We start from the raw sequence: 26406 nt of genomic DNA, 5'->3' as shown, positions 1-26406 counted from the left end.
TATTGCACCCACCGAGTACTGTGTTACCTATCTGCCTTCGGACTGCCCGAGCTAGACCTACTAAAATCCTCAGGGCAGTCACTTTTCCCAAAAACGTATTATGTTTCAATCCACACCAATGAATCACGCTCTTTTTAATTTAGACTTAGTGTCGCGAATATCCGAGTTCGGACCTGTTTTGTATTAGTCTGGTTCTTATTGAAAGGCAAGTTACCAGTGCAGTCACTGATACCTAGCCTGTGTGCTAATAACCTAATACCTCTCACTTTTTAGTCTTTCTTTCGTCTACCTAAGTCCTTAATAAAACAATACCCCTCCGGATTGGCACAAATAGGACCCTTCCGGATTGATAGAATCTAGACCCCTCCGGCTTTGGACCCCTCTGAGTTGGTTACTATAATACCCCTGCGGATTTGGACCCCTCTGAATTAGCAACTATAAGACCCCTCCGGATTCGGAGCCCTTAGCTCTGTCAAAGTAGCTTTTCGTAGTTTTCTTAATTTCAGCTTATACCCCTCCGGATACGTTCTGCGTTGCTTTTATGCTGTTTGAATTAACTGGGAAGGGTATAGGGTACTTTCCTAGACCCCTCCGGATTGAAGTTAAGGCACTTATTTGACAATTCACACTAACGGTGAAGGGTCTTATCACTTGCCTAATTTCGACTCTATTATGGTTGTCTTGTGCCTTCAGCCCCTTCCTTTTTGTCTAGAACTGTCCTAAAATACTTAGTTCAATCGCTATCAACTTTTGGTAGGGGTTTAAGGGTTTTTCAGAAAAATTTATAAAACGTGAAGGGTGTACCCCTCCGGATTTGTGTAATTTTGCTAAAAACAATCTCAAAAAATTTTCTCGCTCGTTTTTCCGGGAAATTTCCCAATCCTGTCAGTAAGCTCAGCTAATCTCTGATCTATTGGTACCAAGATCAACTCGATATGCTCTGTAGTTCCAAAGTTATTAATCAAAACGTCTTTTTTCCAAACTCAAAAATTTTCTCACTTATAGGTTCCGCCTAACTTTTTCCGCAAATCTGGTCCTTTCGACCTAAAAATTATTGATCTGAGCTCAGAAGGCCTATACTCTTCTAGTTCAATGCAAAAGACCCGATCTAAAACGCTTTTGTAGAAAAAATTTGCGAAAAACTATGCTACCTGGACCCCTCCGGATTGATGAATCCACCAAATCAAACACGTTATGTTCGATTTCTCTGCAACCCGGAAGGCTTTCGGGTAGCGGGTTTTAAAACTCGTAGATTCACTAGTGGACGTTGTCCGAACAACTATTTTTACTGTCCTAACTCAAAGATTTTAAAAAATTTTCTGATTTTATAGTGTTTCTTACTATCAAAAAATGGGAAAATTTGGTTTTTGGTACCAAACTAGTTCCAACCACTTCCGAACTAAAGTTAACCGGTTCTACTTATTACAGTAGTGCAGTTACGATGTAACACACTAACTTAGCGCTTTTTTCCGTTTCAAAAAATATCGATATCTCAAAAATCGCGACTTGTGGGGGGATCAAAATATCGCTATTTTGACCCTAAAAACCGGTCTGTTTTCGTTGTTTTTCACTGAAAAACGATATAAGACTATTAATATAGGCTATATAAGTAATAATATTAGTAATACTATACCCCTCCGGGTTTGTTTATTATCCGAATTAAGGTGCTTAACTCGGATATTCGCAGTTCGGTGAAGGGTCACTACAGTGCAGCACTGTCGAGCCCCCCACAGATTACTATCTTACTTTTTGTACCAAAAGGGCTACAAAACTCGTTAACGATACCCAACAGTCGATTGTTGTTGTCGTTGAGCCCCTTCTTGTTGCTCCTTGTACTGCTTGCCGGATCGGTCTTCACCCAAGACCCTTCCGAATTGAGCGCAAATCAGCTAACCCTTCGGGATTGAGCGCAATTTATCATTAACGTGCTTAAATGCTCAAATAACCCTACAGTACAAGCCTCACAAACGGGCCACAAAATTGATCGTAACGATCCTGACTGATATAAATGCCTGTAACAACAATATATCTATCAACAACAAACGGGGGGGTCGGATCACATCTTGTCTGGGGGGATGATTTCTACTGATTTTTTACTTTTTTACTGTTTTTGGTTTTTTCGGTTATTTTTTATGTTTTTTGTTTTTCTTGGGTACTATACTACTTTTTGTTTGGTTTTACTTATATCTTTAAGTGTTTTTGGTCACAAACCACTCAGGGGACGAGGGGACGGCCGATCCCCCCACCCTTCCTGGTTCGTGAATTTTCGGTCTTAACTAGGTTAAAAAACTATTCACGGCAATCCGGAGGGCCTCCGCGTTCCGAACTACCCTTCCGCCCCGGCGGTTTAGGCCTATTAAGGGCGTTAATGTGAGCATCCGCTCGGCGCGGAGTGCTCGTTAACGGTTCCGCCGGTCATGATGTTATGAAAGAATAACACCCAGGAGCGCCATAAAAACATGTATGTAACATTCGCCCGGAAGATACATATCGACGGATAACAAAACTAAGTCTTAAGACGACTGGCTAGCGTCTAAACAGAGCTTTGCATGCTTTTCACCGTCTCTACCAAGCCAGTACTTTTCGGTGGTCTTTCTAACATCGGGTCGACAAAAACGCTACTGTTCTCCGGCTTCGACCAGAACGCTCAAATTAACTTAATTACATGCAAATAGTGAGCTCATGGCTGGGTCTCAGTATCCCCAGACCACGAGGTCACTCCTAAAAACAGGGCTACTACTTATTATATTACTATTGTTTTTGTTCAGTAGATAAAAATCATCATCTCCATCGAAGATGGATCAACCCTTTCCCCCAACTCCTAGCACCTCATCCTTGTCAAAACTAATCCAAATATCAATTAAATTCAAGTCAGGACATGACAGGATGCTAAAAGTTCATATAATAGGCTAAAAGTTTCAGTCCCGAAACCCTTCCGGATTCTTGAATCCGGTGAATCAAGCCCGTTGATCTCGATTTCTTCCCGATCCGGAAGGCTGATTTCTTACCCTTCACCGTTGTTCGCAACGGCCTTGCAACTATTGTAGCAGCACAATAGTTGCAACTCGGAACGTCCTCTGCTATTCCTTGTCGTTTTCTTCAATTTCGATTTCTTCAATTTCGATAAAGTCGTTCTCGTCAGCGCAACTAATGTTGTTGTGTTTCTTCTCTCGTTTTTTGTTAAAATGGCCGTTTCAGCATTTCTCAGAAATGTGACGTCATCATTCGAATTTTTGAAATTTTAAAATACTAGAATATTCTAGCCCTCACCGTTTGGCTAAACGTTCCAATAGCGCCCTTAGTTCTTAAAAACCACCAATCCGGAAGGCTTACTGCTAAAATTCCGAATTCTGCAGAGATTGCATTTTGGCCATTCTGGTCGAATGTCACATTAATTTTAGTGAGGTTAGTAACTGGAACGTCAAATATTCTCAAATCTTCGAAGATGTAGGTCGCTTCATCTCTCTTGCAGTAAACAATTGCGTAGAGGTTTGGTAACTTCTTAAGGTTGCCGATTAGTTCGTGAGTCTTCAGGGGTTTGAAGTTGTTGGAAGGATGTGCTGTAATGGAATTCTTTATGAGGTCGTGCCACAAAATAATCTTTCTGAGGAGCTGATAATAAGTAATTGAAAACGTTTTTTTTCGGTTTTAAGTTTGGAAAAGATTGAATGTTAAATATTTCGTTGGCGATTTTTCTAGAGTGTTTACAGAAAGGTAAAGTGAACTTGCTCCAAAAGTATTCAATATAAATCAAGGAAAGAGAGAAAAAAGAAGGGAAGAAGGGAGAGAAAAAATGAAAGAACTAATCTGAGTTGTCGATTATATGATGTAATTGACAGTCTCCACAAAATAAGATGTCCAGAACAGCAAAAAAGGTAATCAATGTAACAGAATAGAAACAAATAATAGGGATCACAAACTGCTCCCCCTAGCATTAATTTTTTCTGAAACCTAACTTTTTAATATTACTTTTTTTGAGTTTCTTTCAACTTCGGTGTAATGGGTTTTGACCGGGTGAAATGATGAAAATCGAGTGTAGTACTTCTGTTAAAATGATATTTTCTGACATTCTGGTTTTTAAAATGAAAAAAAAAGACGAAAGTTTACTTTCAATTTATTTAGGAAAATTGTTTCAATTTGGAACCTTGAATGTAGCCTTAAGTTGATTGAGATTCTCAAATTCTAATCTGAATCTCTTTCAAATTGATTGCAGCTTGTATGCTCTTGTTGTAATTTTCAGAACTTAAATAGTTTTGTTATCTTTTTCTCAAAATGAGTGAATCTGGCCTGTGTCTGTTACCATCACATATCATTCAGTGCATTTGTCAGCTGTTAATTGATTCTGGCTCTCTTCGAAATGTTTTATCACTGAGAGCTACATGCAGTGCCATGTTTAGCACTATAAATAATCTTTGCTTGTTATTGAAACTGCGTGTAAAATTCAGCACGTTCGATTGCGAGAAACTGGACAATTTTTTGGGTTACCTGGCTGCAACTGTGAAATGGAGATTAGAGAACTTGGTTGTTATCGATGCCTGGCCTGATTCTCACATATCAGTGAGTATTTAACTCAAAACTGAAACGTCAGTTCAAAGATGTTTTAAATTTCTATCATCGCTTTTTGTTTTTCAGCAAAAGTACGGTGTTCTCAGGCTACTCGTTGGAGTTCTCCAGAAACGGAAAACATTGTTAAAAGAAAAAATGAAAGTCGTACATTTTCCTTCTCTCATGGTGAACTCTCATTCTGCAATATGCCCTTTGATTTGCAGCAATGATACAAAAATCATTTTAAGGCACTTTTCTTCCAGAAAACAGTTTGGCGATTTTGAATTTCGCAACAACGTCCAGGTTGTGGATATGTACGTCAGTGATGATATATCAGAAAATTTTGCATTATGGCAATTTAACAACTTGGAACGTTTAGCACTGAGAGGTGGTTCAACTATAATTGCGCATCGGTTTAAGCAATTACATAACGTAAGGGAACTTTGTATTGATTTTAATGCTCTGTCACTTTTGATTCCAACGGATGCTAAGTTTTCTTGGTTTCCAAGTGTACAGTACCTGGAAATTAGCACAATGAATAAGTGCACTGATAAAATTCCCCGTCATTTCATTAGGTTTCATTTTCCAAATGCAGAAGCTGTTAAATTCCCGTTTCCCGAAATATCTCCTCATGAAGAAAATCTACCACTATTGCCTTCTTGCTGCAAAACAGCGCATACTTGTCCTGAGTTTATAGGAAAATCTATGATGCCTAATACTTTGGAGAATCTCAGTCTGTTGTTAGTTTCCAAACCCGAAGATATGTTATTTGTATTGCCTCAGTTATTATCATCCTCTAATTTGAGATTGAAAATATTGAATTTGTTATTTAGTTTACCTCAGAAACTTTTAGTTGAACCGTATATTGTGAAAGACGATGCGTTAAACAGCATCCTAGACTTACTTATCAGTCAAATTGACTTGGAAGTTTTGAGCATTCGGTTTGCTTATGAACAGCACTCTCTTTCGCCTACATTTTCGTACAATCATGAGGAGATTAACAACTGGGCTTGTTCAGATCAGGCGCGAAGTTGTTTCAGGAGCCACCATTCTCTGAAGCTTTTCATTTTGGGAAATCAAGTTTGTTTTGTCCGCGAGAATTTGACCTCTAATTTGATGTGGACGATTGATGAACTTGATCGGAAATACTATTTTTCGATCAGATCTTATCCTGATCATCCCAAAAAACCCTGCATAAACTTTGATTTTATTACTGCATGTTGAAAAAAGTTAATTAATATTATATGACTGTTTCGGGCGTTTAATTTGCTCCGAAAAAGTCCATTTAAAGTTTCGTATGGCTTAAAAAATTTAATCTATTGTAGCCTCCTAATGCGTCAAAAGAAAGGCCGAGGGAGCTTCCATTTTCAAATTATTTTATGCTCAGGTTTCTAGAATTTTTTTTGACCCAACAGTCATCCAACTAAGTGTTGTCGGCTTAGTTATCGATTTGAATGTTGTTATAGTGGTAGTTTTTCGACTGAAGACCCGTCTGTTATTTTCAACGGAGCAGTTTTTGGGCGGTACTACCTAAAAATCATCGCTGTTGATGAATCACGGACGTCTTGCATTTTCTGATGTAGGTCTTGGTGAATTTTTCTTTTGTTTTTTTTTCTAGGAAAAAATTGTTCACCCTAAAGTTTTTTTTGCGATTTGACTTTTTATTTTTTAAATTTAACTCGTTTCGTTTGTTAATTTCGAACTCCACTATCGAACAGCAAAAAGGTAAAGATCAAGAAAAACGTGATCGACTTCTAGTTTGATAATGGATAAAAATTTTCAGATTTCCCTACGGAATAAAATTTTTAACCTTTGATCCAATTTTTACCCTTGCGATAAACCAGGGTATTGCAATCGGTAACTAGAATTGTTTTCCCCGTAAATAATTATAGGCACAAGATCTCCACTTCTAAAGGATCTCTTCTGACATGCTCAATTTCTTGAAAATTCAAAAGTACTAAGTAGGAACTCAGTAATTACTTCTGTAATAATTAGTTCAAGCCCGTTCCAGGTTGTAATTATCTTTTAAAAAAATCAAATAGCTATTTTTTCAGGTTCGTGGTTTTCGACTTAGTTTCTGTCGGTTCACTTTCCGTTTTTTGAAACGCTTTTTTATCTGGTAGGTTTCTATTGGTTTACTTTTTAGAGCATGGGTTTTGTTCCAATTGCAACAGGTTTCACTATAACTGAAACTTCAACTTTGTAAATTTACAATGTCTGAATTTTTTCTTTTTTTTCAAATTTTCTAGAAAGTTTTCAAACAATTTCAGTTTATGTTATATCGACTTGGTCAATTTTATTTTGCGGAATTCGAGGGCAAAGTATATCCGTTTGGGATTATGTGTTTCAGTTTGGATGGGTCGTACTAAATTGTATGAAATTTTTTATGACAACAGTTTGGTTTTCTCGACTTTACGGGTTTCAACCGACAATTTTGTCGCTTTGTTGCCGCTTGGTAATTGATATCCATTTTTAAGGGCTGTTTATGAACTTCATCCGATAGAAATAAAAAGTCTTTGTAGCTGTAATTTTTCAATTTTTGTAAAGTTATTTTTTTTCTAGTTGTTTTTTCTGAAAGTGCATAGTTTTTTAGAATATTTTTTTGATTTTTTCATTCAATAGTTTGTAGCGCAATTTGTGGTTTGCATCGTAAGTGTTGACAATTTGGTTGATTTTATGAAAAAAATGTTAATGATAAATTTACGAAATTCAACGAACTTTATGGTCATATAATTTTTTCTTTGAATTGAAAATTAGGATGCCCTTGTGAAATCAGTTGAAGTGAAGTTAGATTTGATCACTAAAAAGGTGGAAAAGGTGAGAAAGTGGCGTTTCGCTTCTAGCTTCAGAAATAGCCACTTTTTGAGATTTCCCAGCTTAAATTTTGCCGCATTTTTTTTTTTCAATATGGGTTCATCAATCATAAGAGTTTGTTAATTAGACAAGCGAGGCGTAGTGTGTTATTACAAAGATTTTTTTCTGACCTAAGTCGCACTTAAAAGTGCTCATTTAGTGGCACTCTTGGTATATTTCTTTTTAATCATTTCTGTATATTACAATTTAATCATTTTTAAGCTTATTCAAGCATGATCAATTTTATGGCATATGTTGCTGCTTTATTTTTGGAGAGTGTTAAGTTTTGTTTGAAAAAAACATAAATTATAAAAAATTTATGGAATTTTTTGTTTTTGCGACGCTATGTAAATTCTAGCACTTTTCGCTGTAATTTCATTTTTGCTTAAAAACTACTGTACTGATTTTTTTTTAAAAAAAAGTAGCAATAGAAACACTTGCGGCTTTTCTTTGTGCCTGCATGTTCTCCTAGTCTCTTTTGATTTCACCTCACGTTCTACGGCCTTCGAAAGTTTCAGTGGGGGTGGGCCTAACTGTTTTGAAATTTTTCATTTTCTGAAATATTAAATGCTTAAATCTGAGAAGGTGTCGAGCAAAAGAAAAAATTATGAAGATCTCCCTTTCTCAAGTGGCTATTCCCTAAATTTGATAGAAAAAAGTTATGGTCTCAAACAAACCCAATTTTTTGACATATGTGTTAGTTTTTTGTTTAGTTTTCTCAATAACTACCTTGCCAGTTCGCAGATTAAATGTTTAACCGAAAGAAATAAAGTCAGTTATACTATTTTTAAGTACACCAATGACTATGCCCAGCGTTTTGAAAAAAAAACATGGCCTAAGAAAGTTTTTCCCGTTTTTTGGAAACTTATTCTTTTTTTTTTGCAAAAACTAACATGTTGATTCCGAAGTTGGTAGATCATTATAGTTGTTTTTTGTTTTTGCGACACTTTTTAAATTGTTGCAGTTTTCGCTGTAATTTCATTTTTGCTTAAAAACTGCTCTACTGATTTTCAAAACAAGGTACCAATAGAAACACCTGCGGCTTTTCTTTGTGCCTGCATGTTTTGCTAGTCTCTTTTGATTTCATCTCACGTTCTACGGCCTTCGAAAGTTTCAGTGGGGGGTGGGCCTAATTGTTTTGAAATTTTTCATTTTCTGAAATATTAAATGCTTAAATCTGAGAAGGTGTCGAGCAAAGAAACAAGTTATGAAGACCTCCTTTTTCTCAAGCGGCTATTCCCTAAATTTGATCGAAAAAAGTTATGGTCTCTAACAAACCCATTTTTTGACATTTTTGTTATTTTTCAAATTTTTTCGAGTTTTCTTAATAACTACCCTGCCAATTCGGAGATTAAATGTTTAACCGAAAAAAAGTCAGTTATACGATTTTTAAGTGCACCAATGACTATGCCTTGCCTTTTGAAAAAAAAAATGCCCAAAAAAGTTTTCCCGTTTTTTGGATAGTGATTTTTTTTTCGCAAAAACTAACCTGTTGATTCCGAAGTTGGTAGTTCATTAAAACTAATACGGTGATTAGATTTAACCTATGTTATGTCTTTTTACCCGATTATTTTTAGTTGCAAAGCTGATATGGATTTCTATTAAATTTCTTACCGTGTTTTTTGTTTAGAATTTTCGTCACTATTCTTGAAAAATACTTCTAATTATGATATTGAGGGTTTAATCTCAAAAAATTAGGCGCGGAAGTCTTCAATCTAAAAATCAAGGCGTGGAAATCAGAGGCTTTTTTATGCTTTAGAAAAGTTTATGCATTTGGAAGAAAAAAAGATGAATTTTTGATCGATTTTTGGAATCATTTTCACTTTGTTTTCGAACTAGCCAGCCAACTTTTCGAACTAGCCATCTGAGACGAAGACCTCGATTGAAAGAGCGAGTAGCAGTTGTCTTTTTAAATGAGCGGTTAATCTCCTACTTAAGCAGAGAGAAGCACTAGAGTTTAGCGTAAAAACCCCTGATTGAGTTTTTGAAAGTTTCTGTATCAGTACAAAATGATTGAAAATATTGGAACATGTAGATTTAGTAATAGCTTGACCACTTGCGTACTTCCAAGTGATCGTGGCGCAAATACGAGGACATGAGACTCCTAAGCAACATGTCGGATATTCAAATCAGGAACAATTAAGTAGTTATATTTTTTGGTCGAGTTTTTGCTACATTTTATGGACCAATGGATAGAACTTGTAGCTGCTTTATTGGTGAATAGCCTAAGTAAAATTACAAGCGGGCGTGAAGCAAATGTGAGAACGTGATATTCCTGATCACAACAAAATTTTTAATTAAAGAGTATTTTTAATCTTTTCTTTTTGCCTGTTTAGAGCTCTTTTTGCATTTTCCTCGCTTGTTTTTAGCGAAGTGCAGCTTCGCTTGTACGTCAAATTTAGTATTCTTTCAATTTGATCCAAATATTTTCTCAGATAAAAATCATAGTCTCCCGCTCAGTTTTAATTTAAACTGCTTGATTTTTGATTTTCTCTTAAATCTTTTTAATGCAATTGCTTATTAGAAAAGAAAAGTAGAATTGAGAAGTTAAATTGCGCTTGCGAATTGGAAAGTATAATTGGCGCAAATTTTTGTGTGACTTTCTATTTCAAAATTTTTTTCAAAAGTGGAATTGACTTTTCAAATTTGCCCATTGGGTGAAAAAGTTTCACATTTTAATCCGGTTTTGTCAAGGTATAATGTATTCGCTAAAAATCTTAAAACAATTAATCTTAAATTAGGACCGTCGAAGTTTTTGTTTCAACCACCTATGGGTACGAAGGGGTGATATATAACAATAGGTGGCAGGCTTATGCTAAATAGCCAGAGAGCTTTTTGTTATACTTGGAATAAAAATTTAGAAGTGTAAATATTGAATTTTTGCATAACATTTCATCTGGCAGTGGAATGTGTTTACAAAAAGTAGCTTATTAGCATGTACAATTGATGGAAATTGACATGACTATATTATGCATTATAGTTGTCAGTTTTCATACCTGCTTGATGCTCAAATTTACCACCTATTGTAACATATCGCCTAGGAAGGAACTATGGCGTAGGGTACATTTCTTCGTCTGCTTATTTTGACAACCTCCAAGACCGCTGGTAGGGCTGAAATGTGTCATCGTGTTCAAGCCCTTTCAGCTGTTGTTTGGCTTCAATAAATTTTATAAAAAGTTGCCTCAGTGTCGAGATAAATTAGTCGCACTTATAGCAATTTTCAGACCACATGTCACAAAATTTATTGTAGTTTATGGTATTACTGAAGTTTAAACTTGATTTACGTCTCTCGTTCTGCCGTTTTTACCTAATTTAGTCGCTCTTTGCTGAATAACTTCAACATGAAATTAAGAAAAATAGAAAATTTAAACCAGATGGTGGTCGGAACCTTTAGCGGTTTTTGCTCAGCAACCCGCTATCCTTGTTATTATTTTAATTAAGAGTTATAATTTTCAATTATGCACGTTCGATTTCCCTATTTAGAACGTTCTAAGGTCTAGTTTGATATCGTGCTTTCGAGTTAAATACGTACTCGATTTAAATGGTTGCTTGCAAGTGTTTTATGAGCAGCCTTGATGGAATTGGTGCTAACAGTGCGTGTGTTGAGCAACAATTCTTCCGTTTAATATTTTTCATTGAAAGTCTCATTAGCTGAGTTGATTTTTTTGGTTGATTTGGACTGCAGAACTTTCAGTCCAGCGTATTTCAAGGTGCAGGCGTGTCAGGTTTGCGAGAAAAAAGAATTCGAAAATAGTTTTTAGTTTCGTTTGCTTCAACTATGGCGTAGGCTACTTTTTTTCGTCAATCTATTTTGTCTACCTTTAAGAAAACTCTTGGGGGTCCTAATCTCAGCTTTTTATTTGCATGTTGTTGCCTAGTTTTATTATCCGAGCCCCACAAACTTTCCTCGAAATTAGAAGAGACTCTAATCTAGAATGGGGTGTTTTTCACGCGAACTCACGTAATTCAAAGAACGCTCATGAGCCATGTATTGTCGTATCACGTAAGCGTTTTTTCATTCGTGATTTATCATCATCATCAGTTGTTTAACTCCATCTTTTTGTACTCGACTGCATGTGTGATTTTCTTTTCTCCCCACTAATATTCTTATTTCTGTTTTTCTGATTTTCAGATCTGCGCGGCCATTTGTTTTTCGAATATTTGTTGAGTTGATTTTCGTACAAAGAAAGACCTTAGGCATTTAATCGTGCTGACTTTTTTCTGAAGGACTTGTAGACATTGATTTCAATGCAAATAGCTTATGTGGCGATTTGTGGTATTTCGAATTTTTTGAGGACTAAACGCAGAGAAATGCAATAAACCTTAGACGGCTATTCAGTTTTCAAAATAAAATTAAAAAATAAATTTCAAAGGGTCTTGAACAACTACTCGGATCAAAAGCAAATTCGATTTTCCGGGTGAGATCAATTATTACACTAGCCAGCGGCGTTGTTTTTTTTTTGATGAATCTTCTTTTTTTCTAGCCTAATTCGCAAATAAAGTTGTTCACTTATGTGATGACCCTTTTGCCATAATCATGATCTGCAGGATTGGAAATTTCATAGCATCCCTGCTTTATTTGTGGCTAACGTCTGTGAATTATTAAGAGTCCGTGGCTGAGTGGTTAGTGCGCTAGAATCAAAATCTCTAGTTCGCAGGTCGAATCCGAGACATAGCCGAGTTTTTGCTAATTCGAGGCTTCTTTCTACTTTTTCTTATTGCTTTAAAGAGCTGCTTTTGCCGTGTTCTAGCTACTCTTTGCGGAGTTTTGCCTCTGTGTGAATAACTCGTATGCAAGAGATGAATGCAAACTGAGATTAACTGAAAATAAACAAAAAATCAAAAGAGATCTTATCTTGAGCGACAACCTTATTCTAATTTCAGAAGCGGGTAACAGCAAACGAGAACGGCGAATAATAATTACAATTGGTTGCAAACGCAGACCTAATAAAAGTCAGTAGAATATCAGAAAAATCTTAGGCGAAGTTTTTTTTATCTCAGCAGAATATAAACGCTAGCAAAAGAGAGGTGCATACCAATAAGTTTAAATCAATAGCAATCACAACTAGATAGATAGAGGTCTGTGTTCGAGGGCATTTAAATAATCGCGATTGTCAAAATTAAGAACTCGCCCAGTATCTTATTCCATCGCGCTATCGAATAGGCTAAAGTCTTCGTGTTGTTTAGGCAGCTCGAATTGCCTGTCGAATATTGGCGTGGCGAAAGGCCTGTCAATCGTTTTGTCGATTGAGCGCCCTTTTAATGGCAGAGCGCGAAGGCAAAGCCAGGTGGCCGGTTTTCTCATCTGACAGTCTGAAGAGGCAAATTGCAATAATGCAGCTGATGACTGGAACCTGCTGAGTTTTGGTACATTTGTTGCACTATGATTCTGTCGTCTGACCGGCGAGGGAACTCGTGACTGTCGTCATTTCGTGAAGATACCTGATTTTCTACCCGAGTCACCTTGCATTTGTGAGAGTGCCAACGTGAGCACTTCCAATAGTCGTTGCCATTCTCTGTTTCTTGCTTTTTCGTGATTTCGTGTCCCTCCATGATAAGCGTTTTGCGATTTCGCTGTGCTAATTCGCATGTAATTTGGCGCATTGTGTATAGTTTGCAATAAATAAAATGGTTAAATGATTCGATTCTTGTGTTCGTTTCTATTCTAGATGCTGTTATTCAGGTTTAAAACCTGCTAGTTGTGTTAATTGCTACTTTGTCGGTCAAATGTTTTAATTTTTGTTGACCGAGACAAACTTTGAGTCTACATGGTATGATTTAACAATTCTATACATGCACCTTACACCTAGTGTGATAAAGGATAAAACTTAATTGTGGGGTAATTTGGCATAGGCCTAAGTTGAATTGCTATATAGGATAGAATGTTTTAGGGTGAAATGGCATAGTGTAGATAGGAATAGGGTAAATTGTCCTGCGACCGATGGAATACACTAAATACTCGATGGCACAGAATTCGAACTATAGTACAGAATTCGTACTGGAATTCTTTAAATCAGCTTGAAATAAAGGAGCTGTGGGCCGTTTGTAACACTCATTCAATATTAGCCTAATTGTTGTGATAAACTTATTAAATAGAGAAGTGAAAATGGAATCACATGATGAAACCGCGACTAATCCACCCACTCTTAGATTCCAAGACCAAACGCCAATTGCTAAGCCCGACAACAAAAGGACATGTGCTGCTCTCAGCCCACCAGACGAAGAACCCGTATTAGAAAAACTAGAAGCAACCATTGAAAAGGCAATTGAAAACAAAATTCCAGATATTGTAAAAATGTTGACTGAGGATCTAAAAGGGACAATTCGACAAGTGATTAATGAGCTTCTGACTGCAACAAAAAATGAAATTCTTGGGAAAGTACGAAAAGAACTAAAAAATAGTGAAACGGTTACTCTCGTGAAAGCCATGTGCGAAGACGAACAGCTAGAGAATTACAATAGGCGAGATAATTTGAAGATATTCGGATTTCCAGAGCAAGTACAGAGAGATTCGAATGGTAACAGCATTTTTGAAAATTATGACAAGACCATCAACAATGTTATCCAATTGGCAACAAACATTGGGGCAAATGTTACTCCTGCTGATATTTCAATAGCACATCGGTTGCCAACTCGGACAAACAACACAAACCGACCAATTATTGTACGTTTCTCGAGAAGGGTGGCGAAAATAAATATTCTGCGAAAAAAGAAGACACTCAAAGACAATGAACAGAGTGCCCAAATTCACGTGTTTGAAGATCTGACTAGTGCAAGGGTTAATTTTATGAAATTCTTGAAACAGGATAACCGTATTAATGGAGTTTGGACCAGGGACGGGAATCTGCTCTATCAGTGGAAGAACAGCGAAAGAGTTGGAAAAATAACTAGCCTTTATGAAGGAGTGGCGCAGTTGGGATATACTGTAAATGATTTAATGAATTGCTTTGTAAATAAAAGTGATATTTTTAAGGAAGAGTCTGGCTCCAGTGGAACCTGAAAACTCCAAGTGCGATGTAATTACTAATTTTACTGTCTTGTTGTGTAATACTAGATCGATTAAAAAACATAGTGAAGAACTGGAAGCACTAGTTAAAAGTCTCGAGTCTCCAAAAGTCATTTTTACTACAGAAACATGGCTAAGTGAGGAAGATAACAAAGAGCTTTTTACAATGAAAAATTACACGTCCTTTGCTTGTAATAGGCAAATGAATAGAGGTGGTGGGTCGATGATCCAAATTAGAAATAATATTAGTTACATCCAAGAGATAAAATGTAGCTTACCAGAAACTAAGGCAATATTAGTGAAATATGCGAATGTAAAAATCATTTTGGTTGTTACCTATTTAAAGCCACGTTCCGATAAAGGATTATTCATCGAAAAATTAGATGAGTTTCTTGAAGAACTGTCAAACCACAATGGCCCTATAATTTTTGGCGGTGATTTTAATATTGATATCTTACAACAAAGTAACCTTGTAAATAACTATCTAAATACTATAGCAGCAAATGGCTTCATTCTCACAAGTCATACCCCAACACGAATAACAGCTGAATCAAACACGTGTATCGACCATTTCTTTGTAAAAAATATTCCGGAATATGAAGTAAAAATTTTGGAAGAGCACGCGTTTACCGATCATTGCCCAATTTTTGCTAAATTTCAGAATAGCTCGTAAACAGGATACAACGAAAATATTTCGGGATTTAAAATTCCTTAACGATGAAGTTAAAATCCTTAGTTTCCAAAATTCCCTTAAAGTAAAACTAGATGGAGCACAACTTTTAGTTGATCAAAATATGAATTCCTCGTACGAATCTTTCCAAAATTGCTTTAACAAAACGATTGATGAATATGCACCTGTACGCATATGCACTGCAAAAGATTGCTCTTCGGCAGGGTGGGTCAGCAAAGAAATAAAAAAGGCAATAAGTTCCAGGAACAGAATGTATAAGGAATGGAAATGTAACAAAACAAATAAGACCAAGCGCGAAAAATTCCTCGCCGAGAGGAGTAAAGTAGAAAAATTAGCTAAGCTAAGCAAAAGAAATTACTATCACAATAGGTTCAATAATTGCATTGGAGACTCGAGACAGGTTTTTAAAATATTAAATGAAATATTAGGAAAATGTCCAAGGAGTGGAAACGTTCCTCTTCTTAAAGATGGAGATTTAGAAATAGATAATAATCAGGAGATCGCCAACCACTTGAATGATCACTTCGCTAACATTGCGTCAAAACTTCTGGCATCATTACCAAGTGATAGCAGAGAGTCTCATGAGACTTATTCAAAATATAATGCACCACAGTCAATGTTCTTACACAAAGTAACAATGTTCGAAGTCCTGGAAATAATAGAGAATCTAAAAGCGAAACAATCTACGGGAGTAGATGAAATAAGCAATATTATCATTAAGAAAGTTTCTCATGTAATTGCGCCATATTTAACTTATTTGATAAACCTGTCATTCGAATCCGGCCAATATCCCGAACAACTCAAGAGCGCCAAAATCCAGCCCTTCTATAAAGAAGGTAGTAAAACAGATGAAAATAACTACAGGCCCATTTCCTTACTGAATTGTTGCAGTAAAATCTTTGAAAAATTAATGCATAATCGCCTATACAACTATTTGAACAAGTTCAACCTTTTATATGAAAAACAATTTGGATTTAGACAGAAATACAATACTATCGATGCATTAGTTGAGTTAACAGAAAAACTTAGGTACGGTGGTAAGTCAATGAAATTCAGTATGTTCCTAGATCTTAAGAAAGCCTTTGATACATTGGATCATGAACTACTTTTACAAAAATTAGAAAACTACGGAATAAGAGGATTGTGTAATGATTGGTTTCGAAATTATCTCTACAATCGTAGGCAATGTGTGTTCACAAACTCCGTTTACTCTGATTGGAAGAATGTTTCGCATGGAGTTCCGCAAGGTTCCGTGATCGGTCCGTTATTGTTTTTAATATATATTAATGATATGCCCAATTGCGTAAAAGACACAACCGTTTACCTATTTGCAGATGATACCAATGTCACTTGCGAAAACGAATCTTTCGAGGTCTTCACCAACGACATACAAAATATATGTTACTGGCTAAATAGAAATAAGCGAACACTTAATGGAGATAAATCAATATTACTAAGTTTCCAGAATAAAGTAAGTGCTTCCAGTCTTCAGTTGTGCATTAACAATTATATGGTTACTTCTAAGGCGTATTGCAAATATCTAGGTGTTTTTGTGGATTCAAAACTGTCATTTTGTACGCACGTTGAAAAAGTAAAATCGAAACTAGGAAGGCATTGTGGAGTTATTGCTCAAATGAGAAAATTTGTACCGATAGATGTGCTAATAAAATATTATTGTTACAACATCAAACCCATTATACAATATGGATTACTGGTATATGGGGGAACGAGCTTCTCGAATCTCAATCCAATTTTCCTTTTGCAGAAAAAAATAATTCGAATGATTTACAAAGTAAGGAAATTTGATAGTATTAGGGAAAGGTTTAGAGAACACAAAATTTTAACAGTTCATGAGCTGTATGTGTACGATCTTCTCAAATTTTGCTTAAGATCAATAAACAAGTTGAATACAACCGCATTTCTTAACGATTTTTTTACTCTGAAAACAAAATCGGCTTATTTTACCAGAAAATCTATAGGTATTCAATTTGAAGTTCCTTGCTGTAAGACAAAAACGAAAAGACAATCGATATGGTTTAGAGGATGCAAACTGTTGAAGATATTTAGAGATAATAACTTGCTCCCGGAAAATGTTTTAAACTTAAAAAAAGGGGAACTAAATAATTTGGCACATATGCTAAGAGATACGTTTATACATGAAAATTACGAACTTGTTAGGTATATTTTTGCTTTATGATTATAAATATGACTGTGTTCAGGTGCGGGGTGGGGCGGCTCGAACTGTATCCTTTCCGGGCAACATAGTTTAATACTATTCAAGTCTGAGTATGGGTATACAGTTTTGGGTTGTTCTGCTTTGCACCGAAAGGACATAGTCATATTTCAAGAAATTTTGAAAAATGGTCAAAAAGAGGGCGTTACTCTGCCCAAATTTCTAGAGAATTTAAGGGCTTTTTTTCGCGAGGTGGATGAGGCGTTAATTAATTTCTAAAAAACTTCTAATTTTTTCTTTTTGCTATTTGGTTTCATAAATATTATATTTATCACTTATTCATAACTCAATGATGTGCTTTTTTTTTGTGTAATCTGTGGGGTACGCTCCTAGTGGGTTTGAAGAAAACCCTTTGCGTATCCTCACTTAACAATCCTGGGTAAACTATTGATTTATTTATTATGTGATAAAAAATATTCTTTTGTTTAATGTAATAGTGTATCTGATTTTGTTAAGTGAAATTAATTAATATTCTTATGCACGCGCGTGACTCTCACGCCGGTCATGAAAAAATTTTACGACTTTGCAACCATAGTTTAGGTATTTGCAAATCAGGTTTTCATTTTCTTCGTTCATGTTTTTTTCTGATTTTATATCGAACAAATTGTTGTTACCCGACATTGCAGCAATTTTGTGGTCATCAAAATTGCTAAGGAAATAATTAGCGTATCCTTTGAGTAAACTGCATTTACGAGTGAAGATCCAACAGCAGCCAATAAATTTCAAATTTAGATAGTCAGTTTTGCGCTCTGAAAAAATGGCACGCCTTCGGTAAAGAGTCATATCATAACTTCAAACAATTTCAATTCCCTCAATACCAGCGCACGCAAAATTTGTTCATTAAGAGACAGCATGATAACTAAGAGTGAGAATTTTTTGATAGTCAGCAGTGAAGCTTCTAGTTACCCAAGTTGAAATTAACAACTTTGACAGATATTCTTGATCTGGTTTTTCAAGGTCATTTTTGAACAAAGCATGGACTCAAGTGTTTCTATTTGTGATTTAAATTTGAAAACGTTACCGTTAATTTTACACTCAGCAACTGTTGAATTGCTTGAAAAGTTTTTGTCCAATCAGGCTGGACATTCTGTGCAGCCTGCTCTGTGAACTGCTTCTCCTGTTGGTTGTAATTTTAAGGATAAAAACCGTCACTGAATTTACTGCTTTTTGTAAAATGGCGATGGCAAAGTAACCCTAAGCCCCTAAGGGCGCATTTGGCGCCAATGTATGCTAATTTTGAGTGGGGAGCCTTTTTTGGCCTGTTTTTCAAAATTTTGCTTGCGGCGTAGAAAATGTTGCCCTTTTTTTTGGCTAGTTTTGGAAAATGTTGCCTAGTTTTTGGCCTTTTTTGACCTGTTTTTTAAAATTTTGCCTGCGATCTGGTTGATCTAAAAAAAAAAACAGGTCGACAAACTTTTTTGAGAATCCCATCCCCTCGAGAAAATCCTAGATCCGCCCCTGCTAAGCCCTGAAGGTTTCATTCGAACAGCTGAACGATGTTTTCAATTAAGTAAAAATTCTTGAATTGATCTGAGTAGTTAAATTTTTTCAGACATGTTATGTCTGATTAGTTGAGGTCACGATGAACGACGATGACGGAACTGATAATGTTGGAACTGAGGATTCCGTGGCAGCTTGCAATCCCCCTCCTCCTCCCGACTCCCACCCGCCACCCAAAGAAGTCGAGTCTCCTTCTCCCCCTCCAAGGAGTACAGCGACATCCCCGACGGTCCCATTTGCCTCTCATAAAAAAGCGCCAGACATTGCACCCTTTGAAAGACGCAACTGGCTTATCCATCAGTATTACGTCAAGAAAGACTTTGAAAAGTGCAAGGCAGTGATAAAAGCACGGTTGGAGGAGTCTAGTGGTCTGTGCGAGTATGCGTTGTACGTACAAGGTCTCATTAGTAGACTGGAAGGGAAGATTCAAGAGTCGCTGGAAATGTTTCAAACTTGCTGTTTCTTAGCACCGAATAGCATTGGCAATTTGAAACAAGTGGCGCGATCTCTTTTTCTGCTAGGTTTGTTTTCTAATATTGGTTAATTTTTTTTTGCAAAAACAGTTGACAACGATGTTCAAATTATGGAACACTTTTAATACAGTGCTGATTTAATTTATCCGGACATAACGGATAAAATTTGAAATTTAAAACATGTTTTTCTCAAATTGGGATGCCTTAAGGTAAAAAAATGATGAAGCCAAAACTTGCTTAGAATCTTGCTTTATTTTGCGAAATTCGGGTCCGTTATTATACCCAAAAAACGGCCATTTTCGGCTTTTTTAATCAATCAAAAATTACGGCAAAACTACCAAATTTTACGAAAGAACTAATTTCAAAAAAAAAGTTGCGCAAAAAGTTTAAAAATCGTTTTTAAATGAAAAAGTGAGGTTTTTCATTGTAAAAACGACATTTTTGTCTATCAAGCAATAATTAACTAATTTATAATTTTTTGGAGATTAGCATTCTTAGTTTTTGTTGGGCCAAATGAGAGGAGCACTTTGATATATTTGTCAACAATAGAATCAATAGTTTCGGCGTAATTTTTGCTTCACTAAAACAAGCCGAAAAAGGTCGGTTTTGATGTTGAATTATGGACCCGAATTTCACAGAATAAATTGCACTGTATTAATTTTGAAATTCTTAGCAAGTTATGTCTTAATTTTTTTTTGTCTAAAGCCAGCAGATTTTGAGAAAAACGCTCTTAAATTTCAAGTTTCATTCGTTTTGTCCGGGTAATTGAAAGCAGCACTACTATAGTTGAACTTTCTAATTGAACTACTATAAAAAAATAGCAAAGATTTAAATGAAAGTTCATGATCTAGGTCGTCATAAAGCAGCAATCGACATCTATGAAGAAGCGGGGAAACTGTCCTCAGAGCCAGATTGGGGCATTTATCACAACCAGGGAATATGCCACATCTATCTGGCATCGCAGGGAAACAGGGCTAACTACGAGAGTGCGAAGCAGTGTCTCAAACAGGCCATATCTTGCAGCAAACACGAGTTCACATTTGTCATGCTGGCTAAAGTGTACCTCATGGAAGGTAAAATTGTTACTCTTCATAACAGATGAACTTGATTTATTACTTCACTGATAGCTGTTTTCTCAAACCATGTCGAAATGGTATGGTGCACAGAATTGAATTCTATCTAATTTCACCAGCAAGCTTGCTCGCGAAGTGTATTAGTACGAACCTTCTTTTTTTCGAAGCTAACTGTCGCAAATAAAAGTATTCAATTATTTGGTGGTACTTTTGCTATAATCACGATCTCTAGCATTGGAAATTTCATAGCATCTGTTCTCTGCTTTATTTATGGCTAGTGTTTGTGAATTATTAAGCGTCCGTGGCTGAGTGGTTAGTGCGTGAGATATTTAATCTCTAGGTCGCAGTTTGAAACCGAGACGTAGCCGAATTTTTACTAGTTCGAGGCTTACTTCTACTTTTTATTGCACTTTATAGAGCTGATTTGTGTCGTATTCTCGCTAGTGTTTGCGAAGCAAAGCTTTGCATCTGTGTTGCAGTTTGGTCTCGATTGAAGTTTTGATGCAGCTTATCATTGGCCTTGTTTTTAGGAAGCTTTGAACTGGCTATCGAAACGTACAAAAGAGCAATTGAGTACTTTCCCGACAACCCAGACTTGTTAACGACACTTGGTTTGCTGTATTTGCAAACTGGAGACTTCCAAAAGGCTTTCGAGAACCTTGGGTCTGCTCTATCTTTCGACCCCACCCACTCCAAGGCTATCCTGGCTGCGGGTAGTATTATCCAGACTCACGGTGACTTCGAAGTGGCTCTAACTAAATACAGAATAAGTGCTCTGAAAACAAAGGAGAGTGCGCCCCTGTGGAATAATATAGGCATGTGCTTCTTCGGGAAGAAGAAATATGTTGCTGCTATCAGTTGCCTGAAGAGGGCGAACTATTTAGCTCCATTCGATTGGAAAGTAAGAAGTTTTCAAATATATATCGATCTTATTTTCTCATGAATGCATCTTGTGTTTCAATTCATCGGACTTACAATTTTTCCCGGCAGTATGCTGTGAGATGCTTAAATGAATAATATGGAGAACTTCATTGCATAGCATGTATGACATTAAAGTCAGGTTGGCTTTTTTCACTTTCCCTCACTTGCAAACTTCTACAATTATTTTTTTTTCGGATGAAATTGTCCGGCTGTTACCAAAATTATCTTTGGGACTAATTAGGCCATGTCAAATATATTTGGTCTTAATACTTAACCTCATTACACCATAAAATTGATGCTTATGTCAGTTGGAGGGGAAGGAAAAATCATTTAGAACTAAATATTGGATATATCAAAGCATGGCTGTTAGAATTAAAATGGAACTGGGAAAAGTTCGGCTTCTTTCCACTCCTTCATCCTTCAAATTTTCGATTTTATAGTTGTTGTTCCGACCATTGAAAATGAGGAGGAACTTTGTATTCGTGAATTTTTAGTTTTTTTTCTTGGTTTTCCACGCAAAATCAGGTACCACAAAAAATCATATGTGTCGAATGGGTCGAATGATATATCATATTAAAACCCTTTCAATTGTGATTGGAACAACTGAAAAAAAATTTGAAAAAATTTTTCGCAGTGTCGAGAAAAACTGGTTTGTAATTTTTTAGTTTTGGTCTAATTTCAAACTAACTTCGAGCATTCTGTGCTATTTTTACAGTAACCGGCTATCCGTGTTCCGAATTTGTATTCGGGTGTGTTTTAGTGTTTTTTTTCCACGCAAAATCAGGTACCAAAAAAAATTGGACTGGGTTGAGTGATATATCATTTAAAGCCGTTTCAGTCGTGTTTCAAACGACTATTAAAATTTTCAAAAATGTTTCCCAGTGTTGAGAAAAACCGGTTTGGACTTTCGATTTTTCGTCCAATTTCGAGAAAGCAGGTTTATTATAGAAGTAAATAGTAAGTTGTATATAGTAAATTTTATTACAATTTTTTTTTCTATACTTAAAAAATGTAATGAAATATCTTTGCAAATTTTTTAGTGCTATCTTGAGAATTAAAAACTTCAAAAGTTCAGAAAAATTTCTGCAAAAACTAATTTTTAATTTAATTTTAAATAGAAAAATAATGAGAAAACATTTTAATATTTGATTTTTTTTGTTTTTTTTCATTAGTCATTTTTTTTGAAGAAAGCTGATGTCCTGTTACTGTGAGTGCCTTAAATCTAGTCTTTCCTCCAGACCTTTTGATCACACGAAAAGCCTAAAATCTGGTCTTTCGTTCATAACCTTTCATCACACCACCCACCAAAAATTGAATTTAATTTCAAGAAAAAACAATTTCTTTGTTGTTTTTTAAACCTTAACAACTTCCAGGTTCTTTCCCACCTGGCCTGGAGGTAACGCGGTCGCCTTTGCACCCTGAGGTTCAAGTCCCGGCTTAAACTTGATTTTTTTTTTCAGTATGTTCGAATTTGAAGATTTTTGAAAAAATTTCAAGTTGGACTTTCGTTTTCCCGCTCAAGTTTTGTCGGCTTTGCTGCCATATCACGGATTTTTCTTGTGCTTAAACCAAGTTTTTTTGTAGTTGCAAGTATTGTTCTTTGTAGTTTCATGGGGACTTCAATTTTTTGAATTGTTTCTTTTTTTTAAATCTTTTTTTTTTCGATACAACTGGTGCCTGCTCGATGATTGTCGGCTTGGTTTCCGCTTCCTAAGTTTTTTTCCGTTGCTAATTTAGTATTCAAGTGTCATGCTTGGCTAATGTGTCTAGAATGATCTTTTTTTGAGACATACGAAAACTTTGGTAGACCTAATTTTTTAAACATTTTTTTGTTTGTGTTGTATCGCAAGTGGCGCGAAGCTCCGATTAGCCTCTTTGTTAATAAGTACGGTATTGAGATTCTTAATTGGTCAAAAACTGGGGCTTTTTGGTTAATAAATTGAAACAACATCAACAAATACAGGTTCGTTCGTCAAAACGAGCAGTCTTCAAAACGAGCAGTCTTAGGTTAATTAACTTCGTTGAGATACGTTGTCCGAAAAGGATACCGCGTAAGACAACAACGTCTTTTCCAATCTTTGACACTTCTAATTCAGGTTCTATACAATTTGCATACATGAGTACTCTACCTTGTATCTAATTTTCCTCTTTTGGGATGGATGGGGGTATTTCACAAAATTTAAATAGTGCAATTTTTGAGATTTGTAATTTTTCAGGTGCTCTACAATCTGGGTCTGATCCACCTGAACACTGGTCAGAATGCTTCCGCCTTCAACTACCTCAGTGCGGCAGTGTCCATCATAGGCGGAGTGCCCAAGTGTGCCATGGCTCTCATGCTACTCGGAGTGGCACTCACTAATCTGGAGGACAAGGAGAATGCCAGGAAATGTTACCAGAGTGCAATCGGGTTCAACGATGACGAGCCACTCATTCCCTTAAATTATGCTGCTTTCTCATACCAGAATGTTAGTGAATTAATTTCTAATTGTATTCAGAGAACAAATAGGGTTAAAGTAATAAAACACAACAGAGCGTAGTGTCATATTTTGATACCACTTTGATTCAACCTAAGTCGAAAATAGAACTTTCGCAGTTTTATATCTGATTTACTGTGCTTCATAGCACAGGTTTTTGAAAATATATGGGATTTAGTTTTATGATAATTTTTTTTGAGATGCTTTGGAAAAGTTGTGAATCTTTCAAACAAAATTCTCGATTTTCAAATACGAGGTGTCAATGGAAAAGTTCGCTATTCTCCTTTGTGCCTGCACACTCCGCTCGTCTTTTTTTTTACTTCACTCGACTTTTTAAGAGCTTCTAAAGTTTCAGGTGGGATTTTTGACACCTTTTTTGGACTATTTTCTTTTTCTCGAATGCCAAATCTGAGATCAAGGATTCAATCAATAAAGATGTTGTGGGAATTTCCCATGGAGAAGCTGCTATGCCCTATTTTTTCAAAGAAGTGTATAGTCTTAAAAAATTAAAGCCTTTTTTGGAAAACTAACTTGTCAAATCTGGGTTCAAGGGGTTTAATCGAGGAAACAGGTTGTTTAAGTCTTCGCTTTAGGAAATGTACCGCTTTTGAGAATGTAGTTTTAAAAAATTTGCCCGTTTTGGGATTTTTTTCTTGGCAGAATCCGGCACCCCCCTAATTTTTTGAGGAAAATTAGTTTTCTACAGAAAAGTCTATTTAAAAAAATTAGACTGTACTCAGAAGATTTTTGTCGAAAAATACCCTGCCAAATCTGAGATAAAATTTTTCTGCCTGGCGGCTATAACCTCATGTTTGTAGAAAAGCAAAGTTGAATTCGCAAAAAAATTCATGCATTGAAATGTGGGCAGTTTTTTTGGAAGTTTTTTGACTTAACACGAAAACTGCAGGGCCAAATCTGAGATGAAGGGTCAATCAAAAAAACAAGCTGAAGAACTACCTATTGGTTAGGAGTTTTCCAATAATCTGGTATGTAATTATGAAAATTTTAAAATTGTGAACCGTTGTTGGATCAGTTTCCCTACAAACTATTGCGATGGACTTGGAAAAGTCCATTTTTTGTCATTTTGACAGATTTTGAAAGTTACCTCTTTACCATTTGCATCACTGCGTTTTAAAAATAGTTTTTGAAACCCACCTTGATAACGGCACATAGATAATTTTTCATCATTTTAACTTTTTGCCCTTTTCTCGCTGGTGTTTGCAAAATTTAACTTGGCCTCAGTGTAAAAGTCTGTTGTGAAATGTCAAAAGGGAAATTTGCACTGGGTATAAAATTCGTAGCCGTTGAATTACTTCTTTTTTGGGGGTGAGTGGAAATTCTGTAGTTTTTGTTCCGACCATGAAATGTGGAGCAACTTCGTAATCGGGTGTTTTAGTTTTTTGTTTTCCTCACAAAATTAGGCGCCACAAATAATCATCGCAACTTGTTGAGTTATTTATCAAATTAAAGCCCGTCCAGTCGTGATTCGAACGACATTTAAAAATTTTGCAAAATCACTCATGAAAAATCAGTTTGAAATTTTTAGACTAATTTCAAGCTTATAAAGTGAGGCTAAGCAAGCTTACAAAAGCTTATTTATGCTTAATTTAAACCGTGAAAACTTAGTTTTACTCGAGCAAAGTTAGTTTTGGAGTTTTCGCGCCAATTTGGAATCAAAATTTTTCTGCAAAAAAAATTTTTTTGTAAGGATTGTTTTCTTCGTTGTTCTAGTCGTTTTTCTAGAAAAAACTGTTTTCCAATGGGCCTATTTTACTATGAATGTCGAATATGCCTAAGTTTTTTTTTTTCGTTCAGATTTTTTTATCACACCATGCAGAAAAAGCGATACTAATTTGAAAATTTATTTTGTATTTTTTAAGTTTAGGGTCGGAACATTCTGTGCTACTTGCACAATAACCGGCTGTACTTGTTAGTTTTTTTATTTTATTGATTCGTGCACTGATTTTTGTTTGAAATTCTACGAGCGTTATAGCAGAGTTAGATTTATGTATTATATTCCTTGTGGTATTTTCTGTTCCATGCTTGTTTCTGGGTTCCTCATTAATTGTTGTTCAGGGTGACAACAGTAAGGCTCACGAGATGTTCCAGCTATTCCAGAAGAAATTGTCTGCTAAGAAAGAGAAACAGAAGGACTACGAACTAAGTCCAGAGATGGATGCACTGGTTAAAAAACTGGAACCAGCTCTGCATATGGGAGCAGCAATAGTCGCTAAAAGATCTGTGGGAACCTTATGATTTTTGAGATGTATAGACTTTCAAGGGCTTTTATCTAAAACTTTGCAAGTTTTCAAAGACAAAAACTGATGCATTGCAAGTGGATGTATCCTTAAACTACTTAACCCCGGCAGTTTTCCAAGGTCATTATTTGTCGCTCAGATAGAGTTAGTTTTATCTTTGCCAGTCAGAAGATTAACCTTGGTCTAGACCTGTTAGATGTAATATAGCTGGATAGCTTAGTGTAAACAGTGTGGCTGATTGTTAGTTGGATTTTTTCAATCGAGCTGGAATTGAATTTTGATGACTAATTGTAAATTGTTCTAAAATGTAGATAAAGATGTATGCATTGTTTTTATTCCAAACAGAATATAAGTTCACTTTTTTACCAATTAAAAAAAT

The 26406-nt window shown here is 35.8% G+C and overlaps 2 protein-coding genes across 2 annotated transcripts in view; both read left to right on the top strand.

Annotated features, from left to right (window-relative positions):
- The first annotated feature begins 13469 nt into the window (after window positions 1-13469).
- LOC134845466 (glycogen debranching enzyme-like) overlaps window positions 13470-26406 on the top strand; it is a 643946-nt gene continuing 631009 nt past the window's right edge. The window contains exon 1 of the mRNA XM_063862356.1: window positions 13470-13495. The gene's annotated coding sequence lies outside the window, so the exon portion shown is untranslated. The remainder of the gene's footprint in view (window positions 13496-26406) is intronic.
- LOC134845649 (Bardet-Biedl syndrome 4 protein-like) lies at window positions 18850-26399 on the top strand. The gene is made up of 5 exons (XM_063862667.1): window positions 18850-19349; window positions 20153-20374; window positions 20905-21275; window positions 23512-23760; window positions 25846-26399. The coding sequence occupies exons 1-5, from the start codon at window positions 18911-18913 to the stop codon at window positions 26023-26025; spliced, it is 1461 nt and encodes a 486-aa protein (XP_063718737.1). The 5' UTR covers window positions 18850-18910; the 3' UTR covers window positions 26026-26399.

This window comes from Symsagittifera roscoffensis, chromosome 5 (assembly GCF_963678635.1).
Source record: "Symsagittifera roscoffensis chromosome 5, txSymRosc1.1, whole genome shotgun sequence".
In the NCBI taxonomy this organism is placed as follows: domain Eukaryota; kingdom Metazoa; phylum Xenacoelomorpha; order Acoela; family Convolutidae; genus Symsagittifera; species Symsagittifera roscoffensis.
This window is presented reverse-complemented; position numbering and strand designations above follow the sequence as displayed.